Here is a 24,174-nt window from a genome sequence, read left to right as displayed (position 1 = left end):
CTAAATTGCCAAAATGAATGCGATCACGGAATAAAACTTTGAAGTAAAAAGGACATTTATTCATTAAACCCTTATTATTATTTATCTGGTATTCATTTTAATCAGTTAGGCTACTTTAAAGAGGAGAAAGATAAAAGAAACATTTTGATTTTGCTTCACTATTAAATATGAGTTTTAAAGTAAAATAAAAATATATATACTATATCAGAAATAAATGGAAAGGTAGAATGATCACTTTATACATTCTGGAGATATCTCCGTTAAGCTGAAGAATTTACCTTTGCTCACACACCAGTCAGTAATGTAATATATTTTCCCAATATCGTTTTTTAAGATTTAGTAGCTTTCTGGTATAACAAATATCACAAATTGGCAATAAATGTCTTTTAAAGGAATAATATAAATTTTAACAATACAAATAGTTTCGGTATTTATGTATTTCATAATTAAAACATGCGTATATATAAATATACGTCTATCAATGGTGCACTTTTGCGGCAATAAGCAATAGTTTTCAGGCGTTAGTTTCGTAACATCAGTGATGCGTTCTATGTAATACACTTAAATTGGAATTAAATTCATATTTACCGGTGTCTAGACTTCCAAGCTATGCTATACCTAAGTATCAGAAGGTTTGTAAAACAGTTTGCCCATCCACCTGTTGACAGGTATCAGAGCAGAGCAAGTATCAAGATGTGTTTTTCAGAAAGGGATTGAACTTTTCAAGAGTTGGTTCTATATCTTCCCTCAACTACATATACTCAATCCGCAAGTGGTCTAAATTAACGATTTCTGGACTCACCCTTTTTTGCAAAAGAACAAGAATATTAAGGCATAGCGAATAGCGACTCTTTAGTATGAATTTGGGGAGCGAGGTTTAGGTTTTATCTTTTATTTTATCAATTTATTGCAAATTGTAGATATATATATATACTGCTTCAAGTTTGAACATTAAATTCCATAGTTTGAAAGCCTACTTCAGTTTCACACTATGCAATGAAAGTAATTTATTATATATTTTCTTAACTTGCGCTTTCTATTATATCTGATGTAGATTAACATTTCTACGTAGTGTCTTCCTCCAGGTATTCTATCCACAAATAAGAATGGTCCTATATAATTTCTCTATTTGAGAGTTCAATGAGGATTAAAAAAAAAAACACTTCAGTGAGTTCAGAAGTAGTGTTTGCAAGATTTAACACTCTAGTTATGCGTCATTTGTACTGTAAATTAAGGGACTTAGAATTTTCATTATATCCAGTTTGTGATTTTTATTTTTGTTTATTACTTTTAAGTAACAAATATTTTTACATTTTCATAGTGTATGATCCTTTAATTTTCAGACATTATTGATAATAAAAGTATGAAGAACTTAAAATTACATTTGCCATGCAACACTAAGTTTCAAGGACATTAAGAACATTCGTCATGAGACACATTTAATTTTAGTTTTAAGGTTTTATAATTTTTTTTTTATTATTTTACTCTGTTACTTAAGAAAAATATCATAATATTTTAATAATTCCTTTTGAAAGTGTTGAAGTGAAGTGTTTAAATGGAAATTTTCTCTCATGGAGGTCGAATTAGTAGACGTTTAAGGAAGGCAATCTATTTATCGAATTTTTTACTGATCATCGAATATTAGTTGCATCAATATCTTCCATGATCACTGTGTATTTTTAGGGTAGAATGATATGCATCAATATTAAACAAACCTCATCACTTACCACAACTTTGAGTTAACGATAATTCTGTAATTAACCTGGATATTTAATTGCGGTATCGGATTTGATTGTTACATATTTGTTAGGAACAATGTTTGTTGCTTGAAATAAGATCCCGTATATACCTAAATTGTAACACGATATAGTTTATTTAAATTATTTATTTTTATATTTAAATCTCAGTTACAAACACAATTTCCTTTGAAATGTTTTATCATTTATACTACGTGCGCGAGCATGGTTTTATCAAATATGTGTCTGGTTATGTTTACTTTTAGTAAGTTATAATTGAGACTAATATGTTAATTAATACAAGGTGAATTCAGTTCAGGAAAACAGTATATTTATTTATAAAAGTATTTTGTACATTACATTTTAATTCTGATACATTTTTATTATTACATATTAGAATTGATATCTAGTCATATATTAACAATAGTTCCGGTTATTTTGTGTTGTTATGTGTTGTAAAGCAGAATATCTTCTAGGTGTAACGCATACATATATACAGTACTAACGAATCCGATGCTTACCTTCTGAAGAAGTGTGTTGTAGAGGTGGTTTAATACTAGTTGTTTCGTTCCCTCGTGCTTTTGGTTCTGAAATTAAGAGTCATTATTTTGGATACTTCTATTACAACTTTTAAAAATCTGTAAGTCTCTTCTAAAAATTCTAAAACAACAGCAATACTTTCAGGTTACTCTACACTTATTAATGTATACGGTATAAGTCAACAACAGTCAAGATCTTACCAAGAATGAAACAATCTGAAATCTAATGAGTACAAATATTGTCTTACAATCTCCTTCATATCATTCTATTATTATAGCCCATTATATTTCATTAACATTTCAGAAGATTTCTCTTCTGATGTATATGAAATATTACTTGCGTAACTAAGATTGCTAACATCTTATAGCAATTAGATTAGAAAGATTGTTTTCAGGTTAATATGTCGCATTTAAATACATTATGAGTAGAGTACACCGCAACAAAAATTATTAATTCATAGCTGAATATTATCTTTAGTATCAGGTTCAACAAATATAATTCGTAAAGAATATCTCGCCAATAATTCAATTTTTAATCTTCAAAATTAGATTTACAAATAATACACAACAACAGTTTTGCAGAATATATCAAATTCATCTCTGCTTTCTAATTCTAGTACTATGATATTGTACGTTAATATGCACGTTAACTTAAATAGTTACTAAAGTGAATAAAATGGAAAATTATAATAATTTTCAAATATTTGCTATATGGATGTAACTATTTAAATAATACCCAAGGCTAGACAATCTTCTTTCTTTTACTTATATATTTGACCTTTCTCTAAAGGTTGTAATTTTACCATTAATTATAAGTTACGTGACCTGTAAGTGGTCTGTACATGACCTAAAATATTACCAATGATATTTCATTCACGAAACTGAATTTATTATTTGAGTTTTTATATTAAGATTTTGTACGTACCGAGAACTGATTTTGAGTATTGTCGCAAAAACACTAAGAGTATTACTACTATTTATATTAAATTATGTTATACGGAACTACACTAGAATTAGGACTTAACTCTATAGTTTAAACACGTTAAGGCATGTTTTTGACGGTAGTGAAAGTTTCACTTGTTAATGGAATTCAGACTTGATGATAACTATTGTTTTTGAAATCAATAACTCATAAGTTTTGCTATACGAAATTAAAAGTAATATTGAGAAACAACACAAAAATTCTAAGATTGATATAAGATAAAGAAAGTTGCCTTATGTCATTAGTATAGTATTAAACACTATGCAGTTCTAGACATTTCTGAAACTAAATTTCAATATAATCTTACGAGTAAGAATTCTGGGATTATGTTATTAAAGTAATTGATACCATCGTACTTGGACACTAACCTACTGTTAATACTGTAACATAATGGATAATGAAAGTTCCAGCGAAGGGTTTTTATGTATATATTTAAAGGATTTGTTATGATGGAAAACTTTAATAAACATTGAATCTTCTTCAGGTCAACAGTTTTATATGAAAGTAAGTTTAAGGCATTTAGTAGATAGCTATAAAGAAAGAGGAGTTATAGGAGTTAAAGATATCTGAATTGAAAATGGAAATTATGTCTTCCTGATTCAAGTATATGACTGGTTATAGCTACATACATAGTTAAAGCAAATTTTGCAGTTCACATAAGCTATTGTACAGTAATTGGAATATTTTAGAAAATGAATGTAATGTTTTGATAGACTGAATTAACACATATAAATATAATGATTAAAAATTTGTTTAAATGTTTTTGAAGTTCTGTCGAATGTGTCAAACGGGACTAATTTGATACTGCAAGGAAGAAAATATAAGAACGAACAGAATCGGTGATTCCATACATGTACATACTTTATAGTCATATTGAGCCCATTCGTTTTAATGAAGTTGAGCAAAAGCAATTGTGTAAAAACATGCTACGACTTCAGTCCATTGAGAACTTATGTATGTTGAGATCTTCACGACTATTGATGGGAAGCAAGTCGTTTCAGGTGAAGTAACAAGCAAAGAAATAAAGGAAATCACCAGTTGCAATATTGGATACACTAAAATTGGTGACTATAAAGTTCCAATTGCAATGTATGAGTTGTCTCAACATCATGTGGAGCTATATGTGTTCGAGTGTTAACGAATCCGAAGAAAATTCATCTCAGTTTGTTTTGGAATTAAATCACAATTTAGATAGTGTCGCAGAATACATGTCGCCTGCAATACCAGCTATATTGTGTCACATTGAGAAATCAGATCACAGACGTTATCTAACATTTGGCGTGATTTTATATGATTCAATTTATTCCTGCTTACTGTTACACTTTCACATCTCAACATTAACAATTTTGAGAAGTGATCACAAAACACACTGAATAGTTGCACAGTCCCTCTTATTGAAACTTTTATCTATTTTAACTCGTACGCGCTGTAGCTTAAAACTTTGAGACAGTCTTGAGTTAGTCTTGAGTTTCAGTTAGTTGCTACATGTTACTTTACTTCCAGAGACAAAGAGTGAGGACGTGTTAAGAGTGTCTGTCAAGCATCAATTAAGTTTTGATTTAAGCTTCTGTAAATTGTCAAATGAGCTAAGAAAATGTAAACATTAGTGTACAACGATGAAGTGCTGGCATTGAAGACTGTTCACAAGAAGCGCTATGTGGGGCTCAAAAAAGTAATGAGTCTTGTGAAGACGAGCTACGAACAGGACTTCTCCAATATGGAAAACATTAAAAGGGGACAAATATTTTACAAATGATACGTTCTAATAGACAAGTTTTCCGAAGAATTAAATATCTGCTAGTGATTTATGTAAAGAATTTTAACCATAAATTTGCAAATGGGAAGTTCTCCAAATCTTACTTTTGCTTCTCGAGTTTCAGGCCAAAAAAGTTGCACATTTGCCGCACTCTCCGAGTATAGCTCCATACAACTCCTGTATCTCCCTAGAAACTAAAGCGATGCTGAAAAGAAGATTTGACACCATTCTCGATATTGACAGTGTGACGAAGGTATCTAAGGAAAGTACACTTTGTGAAATGCTTTCAATCGTTGAAACAATGTTATATTACAATCCATGGAAACTAGATAGATTTATGCTTGATGAAACCTTATTATTTTGTTTGTAACAAAATGATTCACCATACTTTCTGATCACAGTACTTCTCTGGTTCTTACACATACTACTAGAGAATGCTTTCGCGTACACGCATCGTCCTTGTGGTTGCCATTTTATAATATGTGCTATGTGTGCATCACATAAGGATGAAGTATGAATATGGTGTAATGTGAGAAATTTAATGTAGAAAAGAAGTATACGGAAAATTGTTTTCTAAATTTGTACTAGTGACGGGAACATATAGCCTCGATGCTGACCTCTCCATTACCAGCTAATAATTACATTCTACTGCATTCTAAATTTGTGCTGAGGATAACAAACTGGAAATAATCTGAAGAAAGAAATAAAAGTATTGTAAATTATTTGAGATGACATTTTGTATTAAAGTATAATCAAGGGTGTACAACACGGAGGGGTCACAGTTACTCAACAATACAAAAATAAATAATTATATGTGAAAATGATGTGATTACTTGACTAATTTATGCGTAACTGGAGGGAAAGTCTCCAATAGGGCATATGTTCACTCCCTTTGGTATTGCGCACTATTTTAATATGTCAGCGACAGAATCACCAAATAAAGTATCTGCTGTGCAAGAGACAAAATATATTTAGATAGCTGTTGCTGTTCGTATCTTTGTTCCTAATATATATGGCAATTTGTATTGGACACTTCAATTACAAATGACTCAAATGTGATTGGATATAATGTATGTAGTGTAAGACTTAGTTACATGAAATGTACACTAGTGATGCTTCTATGTGTTCTGAACGTAAGTCTACTTCCAAGAAGAAGTATATATATATATATGAACAGCTTATTACAATACATCTAATTTTTCGTATCGTCGAAATATGTATATATTAGCGTGTTTCTTAAATAAGGTAATTTCGTGTTACTATACGCACACCCGATAAATGTATTCTATGTGACTGTAAACATGCATTAGGGAAATAGCTGCCCTCTACCAGAACGTAATCCGTGGCGACTTGACGACAAAATCATGAAATAATGTTTCCACATTATAATATAATTTAGAATGTGCAATCATGATAACGGAGAAACCAAAAGAGACAGGGATACAAAAATTTGCACGAACAACTGAAGAAAGGAAGACACCTGAATGTGTATTGAAGAACATAACCGGATGAACAGTGTTGCCAACCCAAGAGAAGGTTATGTTTTTGTAAATCGAATGACCCAAATTGGCTATCATCATTGAAAACAACAATAAAGATAAATACAAAAGATATGGTAAACGGAGATCAGTGTTGTAAACTTTTAGTGAAATAATGCGAAATATGTTTTCAATGCAAACGCCGTTGGTGTACACAGGAAGTGAGGTACTAACGATTTTACGTATTAAATTAAACGTTGACCAGAACTGTTTACGCCGACTCCACGTCTAGAAGGGTCTGTTAGACAGTGTTGCCAATAACAGAAGAGAAGAGTTGAGTTTTGAAAATGTACAATAACTTTGAAAAGGTCGCTAATGCAATATGGTTTGAAACCTATAATGCAAGACGGTAGAGCATGAGAAACAGTACTGTGGTTATGTAAGATCGATAAGTCGCGTACTGACTGAGATATTCGGTGTCTTTTTAAAGCTGAGAAGAATGGTTTGTAAAAATTGGCAACGCTACTAACACCACCGGCGTTTGTATTTGACATGTGTTTAACGTTATTTTTAGAAACGTTTGCAACTCTGATCTGCGTTTATAATCTCTTTTGCCGTTATTTTCATTGTTGCTTACAATGATGGTATCCAATTTAGGGCATTCGATTTACAAAATTATATTTTTCTCTTGGGTTGGAAAGACTGCTCATTCGTTGATGTTCGCCAATACAGGGTAGGTGTCTTCCTTTCTCTAGTTGCCTCGTGTAAAGTTTCGTTTTTCTGTCTCTTTTAGCTTCTCCGTTATCACGGTTGGATATTCTAAATTATATTACGAAATGGAAACGTTATTTAATGATTTTGTTGTCAAGTCAGTGCGGGTTAACGTTCTCGTAGGGAGCTGCTATTTTACTAATGCGTGTTTACTGTCACATTGAATAAATTTTGCAGGTGAGCGTTCCATAGCACGAAATTACTTTATATAAGAGACACCCTAATGTATATAGTAACCACTTTTGTTGCCGCCAAAGTATCTCTGAGTGATTTTCTGTTGTTTGATCATAATAGTTGCATATATTTATTCTAACATGAACCTTGATGTCTGTTTATAATATAATTGGCATATACCACCATAATATTAGCACTTTCATCACAGACTCTAGTTTCTTAGTTACAAGTGGATATGTAATTTAGCTCATGTAATTCAATAAATTAGGGTAAATAAGATTCAAATACGTATCTTTCATCTGGAATATTTTTTATGCGTATGATCTCTTGTAGTGGCGGTAAGAATGAAACGTGTCAGAAAACTATTTTTTCAACAATAAATCAGCGTTAACGATCTGTAATTGCAGGAACTAACTTTAGATTTATGGTGAGAAATCTTATAACAAAAGTGATAGTAGTATTTAAGTGAAACTATTTATAAAGTGCCTTAATATTTTATGGAGATCTCTAGGTCATAGATAATGCTTAAATATTTATGTGAATTGTTTTAAAGTATTACATTTCAGTTTCTCATAGAAATAAGCTTACATTTAATGTGTTAATGCATTTTAGAAAACTACAGCAAATAATATGAGTTGTATGAATTTCAATGTTTTGTAAATTTAATGTATTATGAGTGATGTGTCGAGACATAACGAGGTCAATATAAACTCAGACTAAAACTAGTAATGTGATGCAATAATTTAAAAATTATAATTTATTGTGTTACTGTAGACAATCAACATTTGGAGTAAAATAATATTGTCAAAAATATTTAAAATGTAAGTATATTAAACGAATTATTTTAGTTATTAGCAAATATATTAGTTTAGAAATTTACATTAATTACCGTTAGGACATTGATCAAGTTTAATGCAAGGGCCATGTTTAAACTTTCTCACGAGTCCTTTTTTACATGCACAACCAGGTTTGCAAATTCGTGGGCATTTTCTAACCCTCCCACTACAAGTTCCGTCGCATGGTCTGCACTTGTAATAATGCTCTCCTTCACCGCAAACTGTGAGAAAAAAGTATCAACAAATTTTACTTTAGATAATAAATGAAGGGAATAAAAGGAAACTATAAATAATCTTTTTATTTAAATAATATTTACGCAACCTACGTTACCACTACTTATTAATATGATTTGAATTGACTTAATTTAATATATTTTTAGACAGAATTTATGTACAAAAGTACCCTTAAACTTAAAAAAATGAATGTTATGTATAGGGTGTTTTATAACAAGATCTTGATGATTAGTGCAAATGATGTGCGCATGAATAGTGAGTTATTACTTATAGTGTTCGTGGAAAGAAACATATATATTTACAAAAATGCCTACCATTCGTTTAGGAGGGAAATATTATACAAAAGTATTAACAGAATCTGGAATTCCGAAAAGTTAGTTAGAGTAGTCAAAGTAGGTTTAAACGAATTCCAAAGTAAAATTTGGTACGAAAGTTCTTGCCAATGAGCTTTTTGTAGAGAATGGCCTGGAACAAGGAGAGGTGTTGTGGACACCAATATTCAACTTCGTTCTTGAGTACACTACAAGGGAAATCAAAGACAGCAAACAAGGCATGGAATTGCATGATATCCACTAGGTTATGGCGTATGTTTATGGGGAAATCTGATAGGGGATAGTACTGCATAGTTTATTTTGTTTCCAACTGTGATAGGATCATCAAATGTAGAAGGCTCAGGTGGGCGCTTCATGTATCCAATTTGGATGAAAGTAGAAACACTTTCAAAGTTTTAGTTGGAGATCTAATAGGGAAAGAAGGACTATTACAAAGACCTAAGTGCATACAAAAGATTCATATGGATCTCCCAGAAATAGCAATACAAAATAGAAACTAGATCCAGTTGACTAGGAATGGAAGCCAATAGAGAGGTTTTGTGAACGTGGCATTGACTCTCTGGGTTCGATAACATTAAGATAAACTCCAGATCTTTTAGAACGAGCACTTTTTGTCTTCCAAACAAGTTTCAGAGCTTTTAATTTGAGGAAAATATATTGAGATTACCTTCTTTACTTCTCAAAATAAATTATTTTGCTCCTTGCTGTGGAGATTATATTTAATTACAAATACAATATTGTAAGAATCAAGTTTCAATTAAATTAAAGTTTCAGTTAAATTTCGTCATCTAAATTCGAGAATGGATTTCAAACAGGAGACTACGTTTAAAGAAAATCGGTAGTTTTGTTAGTTAAAACACATAAAATCAGAGTGATTTTCTAAAAGACCTGTCCTTCGCATTATGTAACACGTAGTTTTCTTGCAGATACTTTAATATTTTCTAACTAAATTTAAACATGGATGTGCACGACAAAACAAGTGGAATTTAGTGGAAAAGGACGTTTGAAAATGTACCTAATTTAAAATTATGTACTTTTTCTTAATTAAATATTGCAGTTGAGTTTTGCCAAATACTGATTCAGCAGTGCACATCTTTGACCTTTACTGCACTTATGTATAATACATTTGCATTATTTCGTGCTATTTTTTGATTAGTTTTAAATATTTAAGATTAGTAAGCACTAGAAACTAATTCAAGTTCCTTTCAGAATTTGCTAACAACATGCAAATTTACATATGTACAGAGACTTCTTTTGTAAAGTTAACAAGTAAAAATATAGAAAAATTCAAGAGAAACAATGGATTAAGAATTAAATTAACCAAAAAATATTCGATCATGAGGTCAGTATATAAGTCGATTATTAACAAAAATACTACGTAAACGTTACCATGAATGATGATGAAGTGGGAAATTAAAATATGATCAAATTCCAGTACTATGTAGTATTAGTCTACATGGCTTCAGAGAAAAATATGTCTGTAGTTAAAATTAAGATTTCATAGTACTTTTGATAATGAGCATACAAAATTACTAATTACAATTAAACATTGAAATACAACATAATTTGAAATTTTGGTTACTACTAAAGTAGTTAATTATTAGACTTACGATCGAATCGTGTCTTGTTTATAATATAAACAATCTCTTAAGCAATATTTTACCGTGCTCGAGAATTTCTATGTATTAGTATATTAGAAAAAATGTAATAATTACATTTGAAGTTCAGTGTTGGACAAGAACATAGAAGTTCTTCTTTCAGTTCATGAGATTACTGTCCTTGTAGTAGATTCACAGTAATAATATTATTGCCGTGTACTTTAAGCATCTAAATGTATCAAATAAGCCTTAAATCCTGAAAATGTATTTTGTTTTTCTTCAATTGTTCGAAAACAAAAAGGACCAGAAAGACTCTTTGTATCTTTGCGACAATATAAGAAAATTATTTCTACTATATATTTAAAATAATAATTTACAATAAAAACAATCAAATGTGATCATATAAGAGCAATAAAAAAATACAATTTAACACAAAAATTGATATATATGTGTGGAAAATTTACACAACACTATTTAAAACATAGTAAAAAAACTGTCTACATCCAATATGAAAAAGGTACTTGTAAAGCTATTATATGTTTCAGAAAACATTGAAAAATACTGCGTACGTAAAGTTTTCTAAACGAGCCACTACAATATCCTAACAAAATGAAATGTATTAGTTATAACCATAACATTAACAAGGTGAATTTGCAAGGTAAAATTTATAATTATGTTACAATCCATTTATTTCCGAAGGCACCTGTCAAGGAACGGCAATGCGTTTGATATAGGAAGTTGTTATGAATGTAGATTAAGTGAAGTTTAATGAATCGTTGCAGTCATACTGAAAACTAAACCCTGGTTACAGCTGGGCAGTTAGCACATTTTTGGAGGCTAGGTTTAAACATGATTTCGAATATTGGTTTAATTTGGAGTATGCGTTGAGAAAAATCGATCTTTGAAGATGTTGTTCTTCATATTATAATGGTTTGCTTTTTGATGTCCCATATAGTGTATCATAACTTTAACTGTACCTGAATAAATCAAATATATTCTCATAAGTGGTAAGCGCAGTTCTGTAGTTGTCTGAGTGGATTATGTCTGGTAGTAATATTAGAAAAATGTCACACTACCCTTCAGTGAGTGATTAAGACATTTAGTGAGTTTTAGTTTGAAGAATAGAAAATGTTTGGACAATTAGAAGATAACTAATAATCAGTAAAGTATAACTGTTGTCGGTATTTACAAAAATTCCGAAATCAGTACTGTTGTTATTCATCGCTATTAAAAAGATTGAAATCGTTTGTGGAAGTTTTCGCTTTAGATAGAAAGTTTGTACATATTTGCAAAATTTCAGGTTTGATACATACATGTGTTATTCTGATTTTCTTCAAAGAATTACCCTTATTTTTCATTACGCCATTTTCAAAGGAAAAGATGGAATTCGTACATTCTTCGATTATCTATAGCATCAATACTGTTAAGTACGTAAATAAATGTAAAACGATGATCGAAGTTGACTTTCTATCAAGTACATTAACTAAAACTTTCTACTCTTTCCCTGAATTGTAATAATAATAATAATAATAATAATAATAATAATAATAATAATAATAATAATAATAATAATAATAATTGCTTTGACTTTCTCAATACCTGTTTATAACTATAATTTGTTATGGATAACGCAGAATATAGAGGTAAAATAAAATTGATCAGAGGTACATGAAACAGAAATAGTATCTACATTTTATATGCAAATTTGTGACACAAACCTGGAATTGGTGTGGTGAGTTCATGAATGATAGTTTCTGTTTCCTTGACTATACTCACTAAACAAAGAAAGATGTAAAATAATAAATTGAATATAGTAATAAAATATGTATAGCATTTCTTGCGCAGGGCAAAGACAAAACACAATAGAAGTAAATTCTAAAGCTAGGTGCTTGTTTACGTTATTAGTGAGCATCCACAGAGTATACCATAATCATGTACATGATGTTTGAAAGACTGCGTTATGAAACCATACTCTGTTCAAAATAAGAAACGAATTAACATTTAGAGAAAAACTGTTACTTTGTCGCCACATCATGAGTATGGCGCTAAGGCGTCCTCTATAACTTTACCCTCTCTAATGAAAAAGACTTATAGAGGACACTTCAGCGGGATAATTCCTTATGTGGCAACAGGGTAATAATTTCTCTCTAAACGTCAATTCGTTTCTTATTTCTAACAGAATATAGCAACATAACTTGGACATTAAATTGAACTAAATTGAACATAAACACGTTAATCTTATACCTTTCCTTATAACAATTTAAACTCTGTTCTCCATGGCATGGTCCAACAATGCAACACCCATCTCGATACATGCCAGGAGGCAAAGAGCAACGTTGTTGCAAGCAGCTCGCATCATGTGGAACTATTTTGTAATAGCTTGTTGTAGTTCGGCCAAATTGTTTACGTGATATTGATACACATTGTCCTTTAAAGCACCTCATAAAAACCATATGGTATCGAATCGGGATTTCGAACTAGCCATTCAAGAAAATACAAACGCAAGGAGCACATACACTGTTCCAAACAGAACCGTTCCATCATTCTGTATGGCAAATACTAATGGTTCTAAGTCCAGTGAGAGCTACCTCTGCTCTCAGGCAACACAATGTTGTCATATCGTAATTGTTTGTGCAGCGTTACAAATACTACAGTCAGTCAAACATTATACACATAATTATGGGTCACCCTGTATATGGATAAGGTTGATCCAATTGAGAAAATGTTAGTAGAACATTTAGTCAACGATAAATATTCTAAATGAATTGATTTATGCTAAGCAAACATAAAACCAGTCTGGGCAACTTAGCCTACACTCATTTCAATATCAATTTTCACAAATCCTATTACTTACTCCTTAAATCAGCACTGCAGTAATACCAAGCTCAAGATTGAGATATTATTTTATATCATTAAATTAGTTAGTATCCTAAAGTGAAGATTCTTAAGATTGTAAAACTTATGGAATTAATGATTATCTTGGACTATAATTACTTCACAGCATGCTTTAGTAAAAGACCCTTATGTTGCATGTTCAGAATAGAAATTTTACATACTATTTTCTTATGAATGCATATTCCTATATATTTGTAAAGTTTGGAGACAGGATCTCGAAATTGGTTGCTATAATCCTTTTGGCAGTGAAGTATAAGATATTGGAAATATCTTTTCTAAGTAATAAAACTGTTCATGCAAAACTTTCTGCAAACATAATGTCTGACAAATTACTTGTAATAAAGAAATAAAATTAAGAATAATAATTCTTAAGTAAAAATACCGTAAACCGTGTTTCAGCCTTTTCGGATACTTTGCCACAAAGATGTTGAAGAGAGAAATGTATACAATACTAAATTGCCATTCTTTTGTGAGACAGTACTAAATGTAAGGGCTTGCTTAAGTTAGAGATCTGAAATTCAGTATATAGGCTTGTAACTGAAAGTAAGGAAAAATATTATTTCCGCTTTCCTCACATTTATGGTATAAAGGGAAAACGCAGGCAATATCCATAATACTTAGTATTGAAATATAACTTTGATTACTCTCAAAGTGACAAATGTAAAAATTTGTTTAAGCTGGAGATTAGAAATGTTGTTAAAAGTAAGAGAATCCGTGTTGCAGTGTTTTATAAAATTCTGCTCCTCAAGGGGGTAAAAAGAAAATTTCTATAACATTGAAATTTTAATGTATTTAATCACAAAGTACCGGTTTAAGAATTCTTTTAATTTTGGGATGTAAAATCGGTACATAAACTGTTATCAAAATTACGTTTTATTGAGATAGTGTGCAGTGATAATTTTTAGAAAAGTTAAGTATTCAGAAGTTGGTAGATATAACTACATAAAGTAAAGGATACAATTTTTAGTATTTTATAAAATTACGCTTTTTAGATGGAAAACTGAAGTTAATTGTATAATATTCAAATTTCCCTAAATTGGCCAATGTCAAAGATTTGTTTCAGTTGTAGGGGTGAAATTCGGTTTAAGGCTCTCAACTAAAATTAAGAGAATTCGTATTTCGGTAGTTTAGAAAATTGCGGTCCTGAGGGGAAGTAGGGTATTTCTGAAGTATCTTTCATTTATTTACTTATAAAGTGCCGTATGTGGGGATATTTTTACACTAGGGACGTGGAACTAGGTATATAAGATTTAAATAGAAATAATGGTACACGTGTTTCAGGATTTTGCAACAATATAGGGAAACGGAAGGTGATAATCGCTATAATATCGAAATTACTTATTCTTTATTACGATATTATCCATAGTGAGGGTGTACTTAAACTACAAATGTAAACATCAGTATAGAAACTCTTAAATAAAAGTAATTAAATACGTACTTCAACGATTTCTAACATTGTCTACTTAAAGGGTGAATAGAACACTTTCTATAACAATACGATTTTCTCTTAATAGTCAGAAAATCTTTAATATAAGGATTTAGTTCGAGGTTTGACATTGTTCATATGTATAAATCATTAATTAAAACAAGAAAATATAGTTAAGTATTACCGAAACTTCTGCTCCTAGACGGGGAATTGAGTAACGACAATATGTACTATTATATGAAAAAAACAAAAGTAATTCACCGAACATTCAGTGCATATTAACACATATAGAAACGTGATATTTAAACAAAAATTTTTATTAGGAGAGCAATAAATAGTAAACGATTTTTATAAATACGTATACTAAGGCATGTAAAACAATTTCATTTTCCTTGCCTAGCGCAGAGATTAAACTTTTCATACAAATTCTGCAATAAAAAGGAGTGGATATGTAATATTGTTTCTAAAAAATGATAATTTTAAGAGACAAAATATCTTCTATACATTTTCATTCACATTGAAGGTGATGTTGCCTATGATTATGATCATTTTAAGGAAAATGGCTGAAAATATTGTATTAATATTTGGAATATACTTAATGTCCATCTCCAGCTACATTTCAATCGCAGCATTGATTAAAGAGCGTATCTGAAAGCAGTAGTCGTTCAAACTTAATGGAAAAATAAAATATATCATCAACACTACAGATTAGGAATTTGAAAATCAGTTAATAAACTCCTTGATACAAATAAGCAAACACACGACATAACATTGCCCTAAATTTTGCTTTTAAGGATAGAGAAATATACAGTTTCTATACTTTTACATCCAATTCAAATAAACGTTAATTGTTATTTGTGGTCGCATCATGGGAAGCGATTTATCCGTTTGAAATGAATTTTTGAAGGTAGTTCCTTTTTCAAGCTCTTTTAATCAAATCATACTGATTAACAAATTATCCTTAAGATACAGATCAAATATACGTTAACATAAATTAAAATATATCTTATACGTTTTTGTATCTTAAGTAGCAAGCGGGTTCAAATATTTTTTTTCCAAACCTGTGAGAAGTATGGTACTTTGTACATTACATATACATCATGAAGATCTATATATTATCTTACCTTGGGTGGTGGTTATTTATCGAATTACGATATTTTGATTTCACTCCTAAAGTGGTGAATATCACATCAATGTTACCCATAGGAGAAATTGCTAAATTCGGCAATATTAAATAGTGTTAAAAAGCCACCTAAATTTTATAGCATATACAGTGCTAAATAAATGCAGAATTATAATTTGTCAATATTACATTAATTGAAGAACAACCAATTCAATCTTTTTGTAATTCCTAATCTTTTAGTCATAATTGTTGTTGGAAATTGCAATGCAGGCTTGTACTGAGAGCGTGAAAGCAAGTAAAAGCTGAATTTGTGAGAGGAAAGATGTATATACATTTAATAAAAATCAATTACCGTAACTATTCACATACCTTGAGGTCTTGTCGTAATATTTGTCCAAATCGTCTTATTTCCAACTTTTGTCTCTAGAAGTACAGAATATTACTTATTAATTTTTATAAACCTATTAACAATAATAATTACACCACCTGCGTATTAATCTTCGTATCTGCTCATATAATAAACCTAAATATCTTGCGACAAACGAATGTGAGAAGCGTACAGCATTCTAGTGCTAAAAACGACATAAGTTTTAATTTATATAGAGTACCCACTAAAAGCACAACCCTAATTTGTCAATATTACATTCATTCTCAACTTGAGAACAACAAATGTAAACTTTTTGTGATTTCTAATGCTTTAATCACAGATCTCTCTCTTTCTTCCCAAAAATATCAATATAAGGAAGTAATTTCTGTGGTATCAGAATATAGAAACCCATTAATATGATATTACATTAGCTACATGTTCACATGAAATAGATATTTTTATAGCTTTTTTAACATTTGTATTATCTTATTGAAAAATGTTCTTCAAGTGACATATGTGCCTTATTGTGATTATTTAATTTTATACCCACCTATTTGTGGAGCTGTAAGATTGCTGGCAATCTTTCGGATTAATGCTTCGATATCACCAGGCTTATTTCCTGTAAATATATAAACTTTTCAATATATGTGCATTGGCACCTTATAATATATCATTATTTTAAATGTATTTTAAAGTTAATATAAAAAGTCATATGTTATGTTGATTCTTTGTCAAATAATTAGTTAACTATTATATATTTACCATTACAGTTTCAAACTACCCTTCTTTAAGTCAATGAAAGTTAGTGGGTAGTGTGCTCATTATAAAATTCATTTTAATCGTTTTATGAATTCGTATAATACAACATTAAACATATGTAGAAATATAATATTCGTAATGTATTTACAATTAGCGTAATCTCATGCAATTTGCTACACCATCTGTTTGCGGCGCTTTTGGTGTATTAGGAGGAGGTTTTTACTGTGATAGTTTTATTGATTCATATGTATTGCATGTGTTTATAAACATCCGTGTTCAGTGAAACAAAGAATTATTATCACACTATATTGCCAAAATCGTCTCTTGGCTGTTGTCCATACAATATATTCTTTGAAAGTCTTGTTCAAACTAATTACTGAACAATGCCATTTAAAAAAGTTCTTAAAATAATAATAGAATACCGGCTTACTAATTTGAAATATAATATAATAAGCTAACCTAAGAGTATTTCTTGACGGTTAAAATATACATATCTACTGCCAATAATGGACTATAGTAAAATATGGAACGTACCTGATTGATTCAATAATTTGATACTGGCATTCAAGCAGTCTCTGAGGTTAATTACTGCCGTTTCATTTCCTGGCGAGGCTGCATAAAGAAGATATATAAATAAGGAAAAGAAAATACGAGATTGTGCAGAACAATATTGGTATTAGTGAGAAAGATTTTATGTTAATTCAAAAGATTGGTATGAAGTATCTTACAGAACAATATAAATAGCATGCTATAACGTATTTACTGTTAACAAAAATTCAATTGTGTAATCTAAATTCAGTACTCTGGGCAGTCCTGGATATACTCTTCTCATTCTACCCCATTTTTTCTCAGAATATAACAAAAAAGTATCCGTTTTTCATTAAAATTCTGTTAACTAAATGAAACAAAAGAAGACATGTACAATATAAATTGAACTTTAAATTGTTAGTGAATTACGCAAAGTATTATATATTTACTGGAAAAAGCCTACCACGTTCCACTGTAATTTGCAAAATTATTTCCTATTTGGCTTTTATGTATCTTTCCATAATAGATTTCCATTATTTAATTCATTATCATTTGATTTCAATTATAATTCTCCCAATTACCACTTAAGGAATAAAGTTTGAAAGAAAATAAGATAATTTAAAAATATACATATATATTTCTTATTTAATACTTGCTCTTGTAATTGTTGAAACACTAAATTACAAATTGTGTGCTATACGAAGTGTTCATTGAGCTATGAATTAGTGTTAAATTTTGTAGTTTGATGAAGTTGCACGAAGCATAACAATTCCAGTCCCACTAATTTTAGTAACATTACTTTCGGTACTAAACTGCTTAGTTATCACTTAAGAAATTAAATATTCGCATTGATTACAATTAATTTAACATATAAATATATTTTGTATTTAGTATTTGCTACTATATTTGTCAAGATTCAAATGTAGGAAGGGACTATGTTAAGTGTTCATTGCCGTATTAAATTAGTGTAAATCAGTTTTTGTTTGATGATGTTAAAAAGAAAACATTGATGATATTGAAGCATCAATTAGTAATTCTTGGCTGCCTAACTTAGAGCATTTCTTAATAATTGCTTCAAGCTATAAACGTTTAGTTCACATGTCTTTTCATCATAAGGGAATAAACTATCTCTAAAATGGTAGACTACAAAAATTAAGAGCAGTAATTTAAACTATTTCAAATATTGGAACCAGCGTTACTATAATTTTAAGAATCTTGCAGGTGTGTCTCCGATACAGCTTTTGGCAAATGACTAAGCAACATATGTATTTTTGGGCTCATACGTTACTCTTAAATTATTTAAAGTAAAATACTTGTATTGTTTTTATGTATTATATGACCAAATTTTAAATAAGATATACTGATTGTTTTCATTTGTTAGTTACTAACATAATACTGCCAGCAAGCAAAACAGAACATATGAGCGTTTCATTTTTATAACTTATTATCCTTTCAGATCTTAATGAAATTTTGTGAATTACCGTTTTGTGTAAATCATTCAGATAAGAAGAAGTAACAAATAAACTTTTTAGGAAATAAAGCTGAAAATTGTATCTCACTTTGTGGTGTGAAGAATAAAAAAATCTAACCAAATATTTCATTAGAAATAGTTCAGAAACGCAATTAAATATATACTTCTTAATATCACTATATTGGAAGCAATGGTACTGATAATACTTTATCTGGTTGTCAGTTATTACAGGAGAAGTACAATGAATATAGAAAACTGCATTCTCGAAGGCAGGACTAAGATTTAAATCAGACAAAATCGGAACTCACTTGGTGGAGGTGTCTTTTCTTCTTCAGCTGAAAAGGAAACAAAATTTTTTGAAGAACTTTGTAACTCATAACTTACTTAAATGTTAACTTCGGCTATACACCTAATTTCTCATATGGTATTAGAAAATTATCCTAAAGTTCCTCTAATCTACACCAAAAAATTCAAATCCTAATTTTGTATTGGACTGATAATTTTTCTCCTAAGTCGTTATATCCAATACTTTAATATGGCAATGCATAAATGATAATTAAAACCAAAATGTTGAAATAGGCATATTATATGTCCATGTCTATTTCAATATACGCAGTTATCCAATAAGTGGATTTAAATCTTTGATATAGCTCTAGGGTGCATGATAAGGGATGTTAGTTTTCATTCATTTAAACAAAAGGGTACGAACAGAGAAGTGTGTAATAATTTACAACTTAAATGTTTATAGTGAAAGTATTTCAAAAATAAATTAAAACTGGATATTGCTTCGAAATTTTATCCTCTTAAAAGTAACCTAATTGAAAGTTTGAGCATGATGTTAAACGTACTGTATTAGCAACTGTTTGCATTGATTGTAAAGAAAATTAACTTACGGGTTTCGGGTTGTGGTGTAGTTGATGCTTGTACTTCTGTTGTAGCTGTAAACGAAAACAATAATCTTTAAAACGATTTTGACATATAAATGTAGAGAATACACTAATATTTATAACGAGATGGGACGACGTATTAAGGTTTTTTAGTTTTCGGTTTTCAAGTGCTGATTGTTTTCTTAGTTATTCGTAATTTTTATACTTATATAAAATGTATTGAAAGTACGGATACTTCAGATATCGTAGGATGATTTGTTTTACTCCTTCATTTTTAAAAGAAATCAATATACTTCTGCCCGATTGAAATATATCATACATTATATTCTAATGTATGATAATGCATGCTCATTTGTTTACATGTATGTATATTTATCACTGTTTTGTATTTCAGATTTGAAAGATAGAACATGTCCTTAAGGACAACACACATCATATGCGAAAAGAGAAAATATATGAAAAGCAATAGTCTCGTAATCTCTGATGCGTCAATGAGCAAAAGATAAGAAATACATATTTATGTTATTCTGAATACATGGGAAAATAAAAATGCTTTTAACCTTACATTATAGAGATATGCTAGCAATCTAAAAATGTAGACAATGATATATTCGTATGTTAGTAATATATTTAGTAATTTTCATACTTAATGTTGTATTGAATTGCCACAAACGAAAAACTAGATTATTTTAGAAAAATGAAATGAATTCTTTGAGTCTTACTTCCCACGCTTATGCCGGTTAGGCTAAAGGAAACGGTAATGAAGAGCAATGAATGAAATGGTGGAACGAAGGAAGTGGGAGGAAATGGGAGAACCCCGAGAAAACCCACGCACACTGTGTTTGTCCAAGATCGTTTTAGAATATTGCATAAAATTGAATACAAGATTTTAGTCGGATTCCTACACCTTCGAGAAAACTCGACACAAAGATGATAGGAAATAGCTTTTGTTTGTAAAATAAGGAACGCCGGTGTTATGAACTAATTGAACACGTGAAGACCATTCAAACATTGTTGCATGTTACACGATAACCGAACATATTGGCACCCGTCAATGTCTAGAGATCGGAAAGCATGGTTGCAAAAGAGGAGAACATATTATTTTAATAAAAACATGTGAGCCTCTGGCTCAAATAGGAAAGGTAAGAATAAAATGTATACCTTATTACATGTTTCACTTACGATAAAACTGACAGCAAGCTAGATTGCACGATTTTGACATTTGTTTTAAAAGTACTAACATGTGCAATACACAAAATATATTTTAGATCTATGCCACAAAGTCATGGGTGATTTTTATGACGAAAACAACAACTATAGATTAATGCCGGCAGTATTTGACACTTAAACAAATGAAAGAAGTATAATATAAACACGTAAATTTCTCCAGATTTATGGAAACTAAAGTACAACCTTCATTCAGCAAAGTCCTATTTGTATGGTGGGGTCTCAAAAGTGAGGTATTGTCTAATTATTTACTAAAATGGGATAAATTACACGAATATATTACAACACTTCCTCATAACTTTACCAGATATTTACAAATTAAAAATTAGGTTTACTCAACTAAGTTTTTTTTGTCTTGTAGTGAAAAATACATTGCAAGTTGACCAGCAGAAACAGATTTTGAGATAATATGTATATGAAAATTTGAATCACACACCACAATAACACAATCTATTTATGGAGATTAGTTTTTCCTACACGAATAGAAACATCTGCAGAAGTAAGCGGAGCAGAAGGAAGAGAAACATTTCGAGCAGGAGGAAGAGAAAACTGATTTGGTAGAAATTGTATTGCCTACGACCGCAAACACTTAAGTCTACAGTATTAAGAGCTTGATTTCATATATGTGTGAAATTGAATGAAGTACGAGTTAAAAGAATTAAAAGGTTTACGAAGGTTTTAGCTCATCTACCTTATATTAGTTTTTAGCGTAATAACATGCTGACTACACTTGTATTAGCAACTAACATAATATGTTGTGGTTTATAATTTAATTTCGATTATGCATTTCGTCATATTTTGCGAATATACAATGTATGGCATGAAAAATAGATACATAGTAGTAGATGGTAGTTTTTGGCAAATCAGTTGTAAAAATATTTGGGTGGCCTTTGTCTCAGGGCAAAGAGTGATTTGCCGGGATTCAACAGCCTTGATGTATATAAAATCAACCTGATATTTTTTTTAAATACCAAAAGTGAAAAAAATGGTGTAATAGTATAGAACAATAGTACGCATCTTTCTACGTTTGTGGGTTAAATCTTGTTTCCTTTGATAAGTACAAAGCATGCTAAATATTCAAATTTGAAGGAACTTGGACCTATTGTGTCTTCTTTCGTGAGCGTTTATAACGTTCTATGACTATATAAATACGTATAAAGGTTCATTGTCTTTCGTAGATCATGAATTCATTGAAACTTTCAACTTACATTTTGGGGTGGGTACAAAAGACTATTTTTTAAATTCGAAAATTATGAAAAAATAATGTTGGGAATTTACTTCTGGGAATAGAATATATATTTTTAAAATTGTTCACCTAATTCCCCAAAACGTTGAAAAAATATACGTATTTGCATGTGCTCACTATATGGTTGGTTATTGAGCTAATATATTTTCTTTGATGAGCATTATTAAGACTTGGAAACATTTTGGGAGGGGTAAATGGAATTTTTTCTAAAATTTGAGAATTGTAAAAAATGGTAATAATAATTTGTGACTCAAAGATATACGTACTTCTGAAAGTTTAGTAGGTCCTCTTGTTTCCTTCTATGAGTTATCAGTTGTTAAAAGTATTCTTATTAGCAACGTGTTCGCAAAGTGGTTGCATTTTTGAACCCTTTTAAGATCTTGGGTTTTTGGGGTATTTTTTAGACTTTCAGTCAAGCAGCTACTACATCGTCACTATTTATCCTAGGATCATGGTTCATATCTCGTTCTCTTCAAAACAGAGCAGGCTTTCAAACGATTTCACTTACATGACCATACCATATACCAGGAGAGGGAAAGAGTGAGGTCAAAGGGAAAGTCATGTCTCCATCACATGTCTCTATCATATATCTGAGGTGGTTAAATCCCGATGATAGGGATTTTTTGGTTAAAATATCCCTTTTTTCAACTTTTTGCCCCTCTGGACCCCCTGCTTTAAAACAAATGTCTCAAAACATCTGATGAATACTACTCGATGGACTGAATGTTTGTGCAAAATTTCAATCTTCTAGGTGCAAAAGTAAGCTCGACAAAAAAATATACCGACAATACCCCATATTCCCCTTCACAGAAGGATATTTTGAAAAAAACTCCCTGAGACATCTCTAATTACCCTAGGATCATAGTTCACCCATTATTCTCTTCAGAATAGAACTGCCTTTTAGATTTTACCACTCACGTGTCTCCATTATGTGTCTGAGGCGGGAAATCAAGAAGAAAAGATTTTTTGGTAAAATATCCCATTTTTCAACTTTTTCCCTTCTGAACCCCCTTTTTTAACGCAGAGATCTGAAAAATCTGATAAATACTACTCGGTGGACTCAATGTTTGTAAAAAATTTTCAATCTTCTATGTGCAAAAGTAAGTCCGCCAAAAAAATATACCGACAGTACCCTATATTCCCGTATACAGAAGTATATTTTGTAAAAAATCCCTGATACATACCTAATTACCCTATGATCATGGTTCGCATATCATTCTCTTCAGAATAGAACTGTTCTTTAGACGGTACCATTTACTTGCCTCCATCATGTATCTGAGGCGTAAAAAGAGTGAAAAAGTGTTTTTTTGGTAAAAAAAGAATAGTCTTTTTTTTTACCTTTTTGTCCTTCTAGACCCCTTATGCTGACGCAGAAATTTGAAAGAAAATCTGGTAAATAGTACTTGGTGAACAGGAGATTTGTGCAAAACTTCAGTCTTCAAGGTGCAAAACTAAGCCCGCCAAAAAATAATAAACATAGGCCTAACAAAAGAAAAATATTGTTTAAAGTTATGACGTCATCACCTCCTATGTCTCGACGCAGGAAAGTGTGAAACCATACCTAACGTGTTTTACAACGCCTCTGGACTTGAAAAACAACAAACCCCCCCCAGAAAAAAAAAACGGACGAAAAATCTTAAATAGGAAAGTTATAACGCAATGTACCATAAAACACCAGTATGGTATAAATTCTACCTTAATGAAACTTTTTTTATTTGATGGAATATTATTGAATAATATGGTATTATGTAGATAAATACAAGAGTTAATAGCGTTTAATAGAATTTCATGCTTTCCTCTTACACTTTG

The 24,174-nt window shown here is 30.5% G+C and overlaps 1 protein-coding gene across 40 annotated transcripts in view; it reads right to left on the bottom strand.

Moving 5' to 3' along the window:
• Positions 1-24,174, bottom strand: part of LOC145683699 (uncharacterized) — a 606,036-nt gene that overhangs the window by 69,089 nt on the left and 512,773 nt on the right. For 37 of the 40 annotated variants that reach the window (XM_081755113.1, XM_081755079.1, XM_081755074.1 and 34 more), the window contains 8 exons: positions 19,899-19,943; positions 19,314-19,340; positions 17,541-17,618; positions 16,798-16,866; positions 16,250-16,303; positions 12,155-12,211; positions 8,326-8,493; positions 2,258-2,323 (listed from right to left, as the gene is read on the bottom strand). In XM_081755113.1, the coding sequence (XP_081611239.1) occupies positions 2,258-2,323; positions 8,326-8,493; positions 12,155-12,211; positions 16,250-16,303; positions 16,798-16,866; positions 17,541-17,618; positions 19,314-19,340; positions 19,899-19,943 (564 nt within the window). The remainder of the gene's footprint in view (positions 1-2,257; positions 2,324-8,325; positions 8,494-12,154; positions 12,212-16,249; positions 16,304-16,797; positions 16,867-17,540; positions 17,619-19,313; positions 19,341-19,898; positions 19,944-24,174) is intronic. The other 3 variants (XM_081755114.1, XM_081755098.1, XM_081755085.1) reach the window with 2 other exon arrangements.

Source organism: Thermobia domestica, chromosome 4 (genome assembly GCF_964235325.1).
Source record: "Thermobia domestica chromosome 4, izTheDome1.hap1.1, whole genome shotgun sequence".
Classification (NCBI taxonomy): Eukaryota; Metazoa; Arthropoda; class Insecta; order Zygentoma; family Lepismatidae; genus Thermobia; species Thermobia domestica.
This window is presented reverse-complemented; position numbering and strand designations above follow the sequence as displayed.